We start from the raw sequence: 12,244 nt of genomic DNA, 5'->3' as shown, positions 1-12,244 counted from the left end.
TAACACCCAAACTTAACCCTAACACCCTAACACCCTAACACCCAAACACCCTATCATCCCAAACACCCAAACACCCTAACACCCTAACACCCTAACACCCTAACACCCTAACACCCTAACACCCTAACACCTCTAACACCCTAACACCCTAACACCCTAACACCCTAACACCCTAACACCCTAACACCCTAACACCCTAACACCCTAACACCCTAACACCCTAACACCCTAACCCCTAACACCCTAACACCCTAACACCCTAACACCCTAACACCCTAACACCCTAACACCCTAACACCCTAACACACCCTAACACCCTAACACCCTAACACCCTAACACCCTAACACCCTAACACCCTACACCCAACACCCTAACACCCTAACACCCTAACACCCTAACACCCCCTAACACCCTAACACCCTAACACCCTAACACCCTAACACCCTAACCACCCCTAACACCCTAACACCCTAAACACCCTAACACCCTAACACCCTAACCACCCTAACACCCTAACACCCTAACACCCTAACACCCTAACACCCTAACACCCTAACACCCTAACACCCTAACACCCTAACACCCTAACACCCTAACACCCTAACACCCTAACACCCTAACACCCTAACACCCTAACACCCTAACACCCTAACACCCTAACACCCTAACACCCTAACACCCTAACACCCTAACACCCTAACACCCTAACACCCTAACACCCTAACACCCTAACACCCTAACACCCTAACACCCTAACACCCTAACACCCTAACACCCTAACACCCTAACACCCTAACACCCTAACACCCTAACACCCTAACACCCTAACACCCTAACACCCTAACACCCTAACACCCTAACACCCTAACACCCTAACACCCTAACACCCTAACACCCTAACACCCTAACACCCTAACACCCTAACACCCTAACACCCTAACACCCTAACACCCTAACACCCTAACACCCTAACACCCTAACACCCTAACACCCTAACACCCTAACACCCTAACACCCTAACACCCTAACACCCTAACACCCTAACACCCTAACACCCTAACACCCTAACACCCTAACACCCTAACACCCTAACACCCTAACACCCTAACACCCTAACACCCTAACACCCTAACACCCTAACACCCTAACACCCTAACACCCTAACACCCTAACACCCTAACACCCTAACACCCTAACACCCTAACACCCTAACACCCTAACACCCTAACACCCTAACACCCTAACACCCTAACACCCTAACACCCTAACACCCTAACACCCTAACACCCTAACACCCTAACACCCTAACACCCTAACACCCTAACACCCTAACACCCTAACACCCTAACACCCTAACACCCTAACACCCTAACACCCTAACACCCTAACACCCTAACACCCTAACACCCTAACACCCTAACACCCTAACACCCTAACACCCTAACACCCTAACACCCTAACACCCTAACACCCTAACACCCTAACACCCTAACACCCTAACACCCTAACACCCTAACACCCTAACACCCTAACACCCTAACACCCTAACACCCTAACACCCTAACACCCTAACACCCTAACACCCTAACACCCTAACACCCTAACACCCTAACACCCTAACACCCTAACACCCTAACACCCTAACACCCTAACACCCTAACACCCTAACACCCTAACACCCTAACACCCTAACACCCTAACACCCTAACACCCGTTAGGTGGTTAGGGTGTTAGGGTGTTAGGTCTCAGTCGCTTAAAATTAACCTATATAAACCTAACCGGTTAGGTAGATAGGTTAAAATAACTTATAACACTGATAAACCTAACCGGTTAGGTAGTTAGGTCTAAGTAGCTAATAACAGTGTTAAACCTTACCGATTAAGCCTATTCAAGTGTTTTAAGCCGCCGACGGCGGCCTATTCCATAGGAATCTTCGGTTAGGTCAATCTAACCGATTAGGCCTAGATAAGTGTTTTAAGCCGCCGAAGGCGGCCTATTCCATTAAAATTGATAGATTAAGCCTAGGGAAGTGTTTTAAGCCGCCGAAGGCGGCCTATTCCATTAAAATCCTTTAATTAAGCCTAGTCAAGTGTTTTATGCCGCCGAAGGCGGCCCATTGCATGCCAAACCCACCTCCAAGAGATTCAATTTAATCAAAATTTCCCTAGATCGAACCAGTTAGGTCACCTAACCAGAGATTTCCATGGAATAGGCCGCCTTCGGCGGCTTAAGACACTTACCTAAGCTTAACCATCAATACCCATAGAATAGGCCGCCTTCGGCGGCTTAAAACACTTACCAAAGCCTAACCATCGATTCCCATGGAATAGGCCGCCTTCGGCGGCTTAAAACACTTGCCAAAGCCTAACCATAGATTTCCATGAAATAGGCCGCCTTCGGCGGCTTAAAACACTTACCAAAGCCTAACCATAGATTCCCAAGGAATAGGCCGCCTTCGGCGGCTTAAAACACTTACCAAAGCCTAACCATAGATTCCCAAGGAATAGGCCGCCTTCGGCGGCTTAAAACACTTGCCAAAGCCTAACCATAGAATTTCAAGGAATAGGCCGCCTTCGGCGGCTTAAAACACTTACCAAAGCCTAACCATAGATTTCAATGGAATAGGCCGCCTTCGGCGGCTTAAAACACTTAGCTTGGCCTAACCGGTTAGGTCAACCTAACCATGGATTTCCAAGGAATAGGCCGCCTTCGGCGGCTTAAAATCCTTGACTTGGCCTAACCGGTTAGATCCCCTAACCATAGATTTCCAAAGAATAGGCCGCCTTCGGCGGCTTAAAATCCTTGACTTAGCCTAACCGGTTAGGTCCCCTAACCATAGATTTCCAAAGAATAGGCCGCCTTCGGCGGCTTAAAATCCTTGGCTTGGTCTAACCGGTTAGGTCTGGTTAGAGGCGTTAGGTGACCTAGCCGGTTAGGGTGTATCGCGCACCCGAAACATGATCAGAACCGTCGGTTAGGTCAGTTAGGTCATCGCGCGCCTTATAGAGGCGAAAAACGGGTCTACCTAACCTTCGCCTAACCAGCAACCTAACCTCAGCCTAACCAGCATCCTAACCTCATCCTAACAGTTACCTAACCGGTTAGGTTACATTTTCAGAAAAATTCTCTTTTTTTATATATATTTTTTTATAAAAAAAATCCTAAAACTCATGAATAAAATTTTTTTTATAAAATCCTACAAAGCCAAGCAGAATGATCTCTTTAAAAATTAACATTGCTTCTTATGCAAAAAAAAATCCTCTTAGAACGACATTTCTAGTAAAACAAATTTCTCCAAACTATAACAGCAATTTAAATGTTATTAATAAAGATCTAAAGAACATTTATCTCTTTTTTTACAATATAGGCAAGCAGACCCTTTTGATTCAACGTTTTACCAAGCATTTGCAATCTCGTTACAACTATAATACGCTATTCTAAATACCAGAACATAAATAATTAGTCTTCTGAAATAAAATAACCATATATTATTTCAACAATATAAACCATAGTATTTAAAAAAAAAAAAAAAAACACTAGAGCAGTATTTTTATTTCTGTATACACCTATATCGCTAGGACGCCCTTAAAGTTTTTTTTTCCTCTACCAAGAGAAGCTCCCCGCTCTCCTCCCGGAAGAAGAAACAAGCCCCTGCTCCCCCAGGCAAAAAAAAAACAAGCACCTTTCCCAAATAAAAGAACCTACTCCCCAGAAAAAAAAAACATGTCCCGTCAAAATCAATATCCCGCTCCACTGAATCAGTAATATTGTAAAACCCTAGCCCCCCCTCAGAATCACAATGATAGGCATGAGGGGTTGGGAATTACCTCAAATTATCCAATTCTACGGCAATCGCTACTTATACTGCCATTTTGCTGCATCCTACTCTCACAAACTTTAAGACAATGCTGCACCATGACGGATGTGTATTACTTTTAATATTATTCTCTCAAAAAAAAAGAATACAAATAGTTCAATTATTTATTTCAAATTGATTTTCTATCATAAATAAAGTAGTACTCTCAATTTTTTTCCATATGCCTACAACTATTCAATTAAAAAGTCACCTTGAAATATACTATCTGAGGACCGAAAGTAATACTAAATTAATACACTTTTTTTTTCACGAATTATATAATACTTATATGAAATTGTTATCCGTTTTTCTTTGCCCATTACATGAGTTGACAATAAGACTTGGCAACACAGCTTTACTATCTTCCTTCAAATTGTTCAGCGATTCTCTGTTGAAATAACGAATAAACTCTGATGTAACAGTTAATGTAATTCATAAAAAAAAAAAAATCCATCGTATTCCAAAGAAATTGTAAACAAAATTATTCATACCGGTTTGACAATGAATGATTTGAAAAATATTTATAAAAAACAACCAAACTATCGCTGATTTATTTTCAGAAACAAAAAAAATGGTGCGTCAAACATCTTTTACCAAAATTAGCTAGATAAGTCAGCTCATTTCAACTTTTGTATGTTATCATCACGAATGAACCAGTCGGGTTACCCAGAGTGGTATAGAACGGAGACCCGACTTGGTTCAAGGATAAATCCGACCAAAAAGGTAAACCATGTAGGATTGCCAATTTGCTGTGAATCAGCATACGTATTTGGCAATCCTACATAGTAAAAGGTTTCTCACCCTTCACGATGATCACGGATATATACTGTATATTTCACGTGCGCCATCGCAACACTCGGCGCATCGAATCGGGATAAAAATGACCGCTTAAATAGGAGAACATCAGAGAAAAAGAGATAGTGCAAGTTACAATAAATTATAAGATCACCGGAATTACTTTTGCAATATGTTCGACACACTAAATATTCATTTCTGTGAAAAATTTTTTCAATGTTATCCTTTCTAGTTCTGAATTCACCACCAGTTGACGTGCTATGGTATTACTCTGAGTTCAATCTGGTGGATAGAACACCCTTTTATATTTGTCGTTTCAGATAGAAAAATCTTGATCGAGTATGCTGAACACACTTTATTGATAACACGTCCGTTCTCTTTGAACTCTGGTACAAGAGTTCAAAAAAAGACTCCTCGCTTCCGTTACATAATCTTTAAGATAGATAATATTAGAAATAGGAGTATTTACATTCTGCTTATTTTCCCACGTGTCGCGGTAAAAATATATATAGTTTAAGCTCGCTATAATTTTCATTTTGTCCAATCTTGGTTCAAACTACAGCATGCTGTAGCATATCTTGTAGCATTGGGAATATACCACGCTACAGTGCGACGCGAGTAGAGAAGGAAGTTCATCTCCAGATGTCGCCTCAGTGGTTTGAGGGACATTGCCTGTTGTGCTATACGATTCTACATTCACTCACGGTTGTATACCTTTTCCTTATTTGTTGCTTAGTTTCATTTGTTAAATAATTATTTGATAACGTTAAAATGTTTTATAAGTATTTTCTAAGTATACTACCAATAATTGTTGTTGTATATTATAAGACAATGTTGAACTCTTTCGTTGACTACTGTAATTTTCTTTCATTAGAAAAAACGAATCATAGAGTGTATACGATAGAAGAATTGGAAGAATACACAACAACTGAAAATGGCTTATATTTGTCAATACTAGGTGAAATTTTTGATGTAACTGCAGGTTTAAAACACTATGGACCTGGTGCTTCGTATCATCATTTCACTGGTTATATGTTTACAATAGTTGAATTATATATATATATATTCATGTATAAGATCTGTGCTCAATTTATAGGACGTGATGCATCTGCTGCTTTTGTAACTGGAGATTTTGAAAGCAAGGGGCTGGTTGACGATGTGTCAACTTTTACCTTATATCAAATGAAATCGCTAGACGATTGGAGACAATTTTATAGGGACAGATATGTTTATAAAGGTGATTACCAATTTATATTTACAAGTATGTGTAATGAGCACATTTTTTATACAAGTGCATCATCTTTTAAAGCTTTCCATGTATGAAACTGTAAGTACCGATCTCAAAGTATGCGAATAAAGTATCTGAATATATTCATTTTCTTCTGTTTACCAGCCATTTAGATAGAAAACTAAAACCTAAATATTTTGGTTTAGGTAAATTAAAAGGTAGATATTACAAAGAAGATGGATTACCTACAGATGAATGGCATAGAGTTCAAGAAAAATTAAAGCTTGCACATAAGAGAAAATCTCAAGAGGAAATATTAAAGAGAAAGTTTCCTCCTTGTAATGTTGAATGGAAGCCTGATTCGGGTACTGAGGTCTGGTGTACTAAAGAAAGGTAATGTTATTATTAAAAATTGATATTAGAGTAGGAATCAATTTTTAAAACTTCATTTTATAGTGGGGGAATCAAGAGAGACTGGATCGGAGTTCCTAGAATGTTTTTTTACTCTTCTACCTCACAGCAGTATAAGTGTGTTTGTGTTGATTTGAACAGTAAAGAATATGAAGAAGCAAAGGGATCTTTTAAAGAATATAAAGGGTGTTCTTCGAGAGCCAGATGTTATATTAAAAGAGAATAAAGTGAATCGATATTGTACAGTTGAATAGAATTAATAAATTTTTAAAAAAAATATAAGTTTAATGCCAAAGTTTGTAATTTGTAACTGAAATACTATTGTTTATCAAACTTCAGAATATTTACAAAATCTTACAGAGTATGGAAAGGTTTTTTTTTTTCTTATAGATTGAAACAACAGTGGCCTCAATTTAACAATTATTGACTTTTTTCGAAAAAAAAAAACCTTACTTTCTGTATAAACTATATTTTAAGAATAGCAAGGTTCCAACTCAATTCTAACTTTTAAGTATAAATCATACTTTTAAAGAGTATTATTCTTTATTTTACATTAAATATTTATTGTTAAAAAAATTTAATCAAGTTATATAAATATGAGATAATGAAAAGTGCACAAAAGTATACAACGCAATATTTGACCATTTTCTAGATTGAAGTATTGGAGCATAAGTAGATTTATAGTATCAAACACAATAATGCAAAAATTTATTTTATATATGTTCCTATGAATCATTAAGAATTTCATGAAAACTTACAGTAAACTTTTCAATATTTACAACTTAAAAATAAAATTAAATACTATTCCAAATTCTTATTATCTATCGGGGTTGGTGAATCGGATCTTATACCATTTAACTTGTCTACAAGTAATTGCATTGTAATATGTTCTTTCCTAAATGAAGCTTTCGAACCAAACAGCTTCTTAATTTTTGCTCTTCGCTTTTTAATTTTTGAGTCTGTAGGGTGTGGTTCAAACTTAATCATTCTTTTAAATCTTTTGGCTCCCATTTGTACGCTACTTTTACTAACGTCTCTTTCTTCAAAAATTGTTTCTAGTGTACACGATTTCTTCTTCAGACTTTTGTCCAAATAATATTCCTTAATTTGCTCTTCATCTTCCATCATTGCCAGAGTCCTTTTCTTTGGCTTTAAACTACATCTAGGAAAAAATCGATAAATGAAATATTCTGCATAGTATAACCAACAAAAATTAGTTCAGAAGCAATTTTAAAAATGCAAGAAATTACAATCTTCTTAATTGAGTCACTTTTGACCATATCAAGTACGCTCCTCCATCTTCGGTTTAATATCTTATATTTCTACTCTAACCTGCATGGTTGTTCCATAGAATAAAGTTCTTAGTTTTTTGGCATGTTTGCCTGCTTGCTTCTGAACAATTTTCAAAACAAATATACTTAATACTTCAAATGTTGAGAAAATTTACCTCCTATTAAGAACTTCAGTAGGAATTTCTCTTTGTGCTCTTCTTCTAAGTACCATTTTATTTTTTACAGGAGATGTGGCTGTTGTATTTACTTTCAGGCCTTCTAAACCAGCCATTAATGCTGGCAAAGTTGTATCCTCGTTTTGTTTATTAGGTTCACTGGAATTAAACAACTTGTGTAATTCTGCCACATAACTAAATATTATTTTAAATACAAAGAATGCATCTCTGCAGTACCAAACAATTACATTGTTTCAGACTGTGTATCAGCCATTTGCAAGAATAATTTTAAATATTAATTAAAAATAAACACTTAATTTGGAATAGAACCATAACTATAATTAATAAAAATTCTGTTCTTTAATTGATATAATTAATTTATGCAAATTAGATTAGATCATCTGTTCAGTTGCATAACCTACATCATCATATGATAGACAGGCTACAAACTTATATTTTAATCATATAAACTTATCCAATATTTATAAATTTATTGCTTATTTATGCAACACAGGAAACAAACATTCCTTTAAAAAAGTTTTAAAGCTGTCAAAATCCATAGACTATATTATTTAAAGTAAGGCCGAAGCCGCGACACTTGAGACTCAAAGCCTACAATCCTACAAATCGGCACAATCGGACAAAAATGGTATGTATACTATAGTATGTACTATGTATGTATGTATAAAAGATTTTGTAAACATATATATACACACGTTGCATGTCACACAAACTACATTTGTGTCGATTTTTATAGGCTAATTAGAAAGCATCCCTTGATTCCCTTGATAATGACGATTCAATTTCCCACTGTGTATGTATTTGTTTATGCGACTTGACTTTTTCTTATAATAGTTACTTCATGTGAATAGACAATGAAAATAATTTTCTTTCGTTAAATTTTACTACGGAATAAACGTAATGAGTTTAAATAATAAATGTCGTCTTATTAGTTCGAGTAAACAATATTTATTTCGAATTGTACATGTAAGATTTAGGTATGCATCTTGTTCTTCCTTATGCTCGCTGTGATTAATAAATTTTAACAAAATAAAATTTTTAAAAATTTACAACTATAAGGCGAAAATGATTTAATTTTAGATGTACCAAAAGTGAGAAAAGTCAACAAATAAATAAAATAAACAGTACATTAGAAAGTACTGTGGATGTATCAGAAGTAAAACTTCACTCAAAATTTAGTGAAAAATGGTGGGATAAAAATGGTGACTTAAGAGCTTTACATTCATTGAATCGACTAAGAGTACAATTTATAAGAGATGGTTTACAAAATATGAATTTAAAAACAAGTAATGAAGCTCTTTCATTAAATGGTGCAAAGATATTGGATGTAGGATGTGGTGGTGGTATATTAACAGAAGCTTTAGCTAGAATAGGTGCTAATGTAACAGGCGTGGATGCTTCATCAGAATTGATAGAAACAGCAAAAAGTCATGCTGCTTTAGATCATAAAATATCTGGTAGAACTAACTACATCTGTATCAGTATAGAGGATTTCATAAAATCAAATCATCAAACATATGACGCAGTTGTTGCTTCTGAAATTCTTGAGCATGTTAACAATAAAAAATTATTTCTTCAGGTATGTAATGATTAATAAGTCAATAAATAAAACAGTATATTAACCCTTAACGGCTGAGAGAATTTTTTGTATTATTGGCCCATAAGACTGAATAATTAGGTCAAACTATAAAATATTTATGATGATGAAAACGAAGCTAAAGATTTAAACATATTTACTTAATTATGAATTCAATATATTCCATTAATTTGTAATTTTGCCAAATTCCTATATCAGGGCCGTTTGTTTTCTTTAGCGTGTAAGACCATGTTCCTATAGCATTGCCCTTGGCCGTTGTGGGTTAACAAAAACATATCTAAAGCACATTCCATATTTTTAAACAGAATTGTTCAGCAGCACTTAAAACAGGTGGATCAATATTTATTACAACGTTAAATAAGTCTTTTCAATCATGGTTAGGTGGTATTATTATAGCAGAATATTTATTAAAATTGGCTCCCATTGGCACTCACAGCTGGAATAAATTTATAACTCCTATTGAAACACAATATCTATTAAAATCATGTAAGGTGTATTACTATATTTTATTTTGTGATATTAAATCAGTTTTGTGTATTTAAATTATTTAGGCGGCTGTACAACAAGACTAGTGCATGGAATGTTCTATAATCCCCTGCAAAATGAGTGGATCTGGTCATCATCTACAGCAATAAATTATGCAATTCATGCTGTTAAGTCTTCAAGCAATGTATAAACTAGTTTACCCTATGTAATTTGGTATATTTAATGTACATATATAAAGGAAGTTTATAAATACAATTAAATATTACATATAATTTTCTACATTGGGATTTATTGAATTTAATTAATATCAACTTATATGCACAGAAAAATTGATCATATTAAACAAATAAAGATACTTTAGATTTGCTCATATTTTTTACTAAACTCTTCCTATTTAATTATATTAATCATCTGGGTAGTGAGAAGCAATTCCAGTAATTGGATTCATCTTTATGACAATCATACGTTCAAGCTGAGCTTGTTGATACTCTTTACTAAATGTAATTGGTAAACCTGGACTGGCTGAAAAGTTGTTAAAAAATAAAATAAAATCTTGTATTGTCAAATATCAATTAAACAAATGTTACCTTAGGTAAAATTATATCTTAAATACTCACTCATATATTTGAGGAAAGTAAAGTAACACAAAGATATGCTGAGAAGAATGCAAACGCTTCCCACTGTTGATTTCCATCTTCCTGTTTTTGGACTATTAAATTCTGCATATGTCTGGCAGAAGCTAATACGGTATAACTCTTTCTTCTCATCAATGGACAATTTCTTCCAATCACCCTTTTCCTTTTCTTTTAATACCTGCAAATTGAAGAATAACTTGAGGTTAAATTTTTAGTAAAAATTGGATAATTGTTTCCCACATGCTGAATTACATGCTACAATTAAAATGTATTGTTTACCAACTCTGGTTACAAAGATAAAGATATCCAATTGACAATCACCATTCTAAATTTAGCAAGCAATTCAGAACATGAAACAGCTTCGTCTGATTTTTGCATTATTAAAAGTTACAATCATTGAAGCATGTAGTTCGGTTAAATTGTATATATTAAAAAAAAAAAAAATAACTTGCAGTGGCAAAATTGTTGTCGCAAGCCTTGAAACGAACTGCAGGGAATGGGAAGTCCCATCTGTCCAAGTACTCCGGCTCTCCATTCCAACCATGTCCAACTATTTCTCTATTTCCATGTTTTGGTCTTGGTGCTACCATTACAGCACTCATGTGCCTAGTACATTGCAGCTGAACATTATTTTTTACCAGTTTTGCCAATAAAGGAACTGCCATCTTTTCCTAATAAGAAAAAAAAATTAGGGGGGTTACCTTTTTAAACAGATCTTTTACATAAGAATTTTTTTTGCCAAAAATACATCTAGCTTCAGAGGCAAGATTGTTAACAACACTGGTACTGACTATAAGATGTTTTTAGATTAATGAAAATTGAATAAGTAGGCTGCAAAACTAGAAATAATTCTATGCAGATTCCTTGTTATGATAAAATCACAGTACACCCCATTTATGTTCTTACGGTTACCTAACTGTAGGAGACTATTGATAACATATATATTTTTTTTAATTCTCTTTACAGAGGAGCATTTGACTTTCTAGGCCAGTTATAAAAATGCTAACAATTAAAATTACGAAACTTATTCCTATAGACTTATGAACGCGTAAAAAGTGACGTATTATGAATTAAAATACAATAAAATGTCTACTTATCATACGTACCATCTTGGATTTTAGATGATCTCTATTATTCCCTCTCCATTCGCATTCCCTAGGCAACAGAAGGAAGAGGGAGAGACTAAAGAGAAAGAGAAACAGGAAGGAGCTGCGCGCGTCGATATTTCTGAAAAGAAGAATTACATACACATGACACAACACAACAATTTGGGCCGGTGTATGTACTATGTATACATACAGAACATTTGTTATAGATTTTTAGCGCACTTTAAGAGCGTGTTCACGGAGGCTGCGTTCATTTATGTACTGCCAGTACTGAAAACCTATATTCTACGTTACATACATTGTAGAATTTTAGTACTCGCAGTTAATAAACGAACGCAGCCGGAGACGCCATCAACGCTACTGCGCACACATAATAGGCATTTTTCTCTGCGCAGTAGCGCCAAATAGCGTTAAATAGCGTCTTCGTGAACGCACCCTAAGTGTGTGTGCATATGCATGTGTCGGACAGCAGCCTAGGATTATGCAATGCTGGAAATCTAATAAGAATTCGAAGTCAAAAAAGAAGTGATCATTCTAAATAGACAACAATTCCATATAAAAATAATAAATTACCATATAACTTATCTAGTTTATCTTCAGAATATCTCGTTTATTTCGCGCTACCGATCATGAAAACTGCTGTTTTGGCTACGAATTCTTA

The 12,244-nt window shown here is 35.4% G+C and overlaps 4 protein-coding genes across 8 annotated transcripts; 2 read left to right on the top strand and 2 right to left on the bottom strand.

Moving 5' to 3' along the window:
- The first annotated feature begins 5,362 nt into the window (after positions 1-5,362).
- Positions 5,363-6,659, top strand: LOC136784732 (neuferricin). Of its 3 annotated transcripts, none has more exons than XM_066745612.1 (4): positions 5,363-5,445; positions 5,527-5,889; positions 6,087-6,273; positions 6,337-6,659. In XM_066745612.1, exons 1-4 carry the CDS (start codon positions 5,424-5,426, stop codon positions 6,515-6,517), a joined length of 753 nt encoding a protein of 250 aa, XP_066601709.1. In that variant the 5' UTR covers positions 5,363-5,423; the 3' UTR covers positions 6,518-6,659. The 3 variants fall into 3 exon arrangements, with proteins under 3 accessions (XP_066601709.1, XP_066601708.1, XP_066601707.1); XM_066745611.1 differs by having other exon boundaries at positions 5,364-5,679; positions 5,749-5,889; positions 6,337-6,629; XM_066745610.1 differs by having other exon boundaries at positions 5,364-5,889; positions 6,337-6,651.
- Positions 6,660-6,795: 136 nt separating this feature from the next.
- On the bottom strand, positions 6,796-8,379 carry tant (tantalus). Of its 3 annotated transcripts, none has more exons than XM_066745620.1 (3): positions 8,161-8,379; positions 7,739-7,897; positions 6,796-7,453 (listed from the first exon to the last, which is right to left on the bottom strand). In XM_066745620.1, exons 1-3 carry the CDS (start codon positions 8,166-8,168, stop codon positions 7,093-7,095), a joined length of 528 nt encoding a protein of 175 aa, XP_066601717.1. In that variant the 5' UTR covers positions 8,169-8,379; the 3' UTR covers positions 6,796-7,092. The 3 variants fall into 3 exon arrangements, with proteins under 3 accessions (XP_066601717.1, XP_066601718.1, XP_066601716.1); XM_066745621.1 differs by having other exon boundaries at positions 6,798-7,453; positions 7,976-8,379; XM_066745619.1 differs by having other exon boundaries at positions 6,800-7,453; positions 7,987-8,379.
- Positions 8,380-8,519: 140 nt separating this feature from the next.
- Positions 8,520-10,208, top strand: Coq3 (ubiquinone biosynthesis protein COQ3, mitochondrial). Its single transcript, XM_066745615.1, has 4 exons — positions 8,520-8,736; positions 8,840-9,338; positions 9,662-9,842; positions 9,908-10,208. The coding sequence occupies exons 1-4, from the start codon at positions 8,660-8,662 to the stop codon at positions 10,030-10,032; spliced, it is 882 nt and encodes a 293-aa protein (XP_066601712.1). The 5' UTR covers positions 8,520-8,659; the 3' UTR covers positions 10,033-10,208.
- On the bottom strand, positions 10,112-11,704 carry LOC136784739 (cytochrome c oxidase subunit 4 isoform 1, mitochondrial-like). Its single transcript, XM_066745622.1, has 4 exons — positions 11,584-11,704; positions 10,930-11,148; positions 10,460-10,655; positions 10,112-10,364 (listed from the first exon to the last, which is right to left on the bottom strand). The coding sequence occupies exons 1-4, from the start codon at positions 11,584-11,586 to the stop codon at positions 10,246-10,248; spliced, it is 537 nt and encodes a 178-aa protein (XP_066601719.1). The 5' UTR covers positions 11,587-11,704; the 3' UTR covers positions 10,112-10,245.
- Positions 11,705-12,244: the final 540 nt, after the last annotated feature.

Source organism: Prorops nasuta, unplaced genomic scaffold (assembly GCF_024137725.1).
Source record: "Prorops nasuta isolate Cenicafe-Biocafe unplaced genomic scaffold, Cenicafe_Pnas_1.2 PNAS00067, whole genome shotgun sequence".
NCBI classification, from domain to species: Eukaryota; Metazoa; Arthropoda; class Insecta; order Hymenoptera; family Bethylidae; genus Prorops; species Prorops nasuta.
This window is presented reverse-complemented; position numbering and strand designations above follow the sequence as displayed.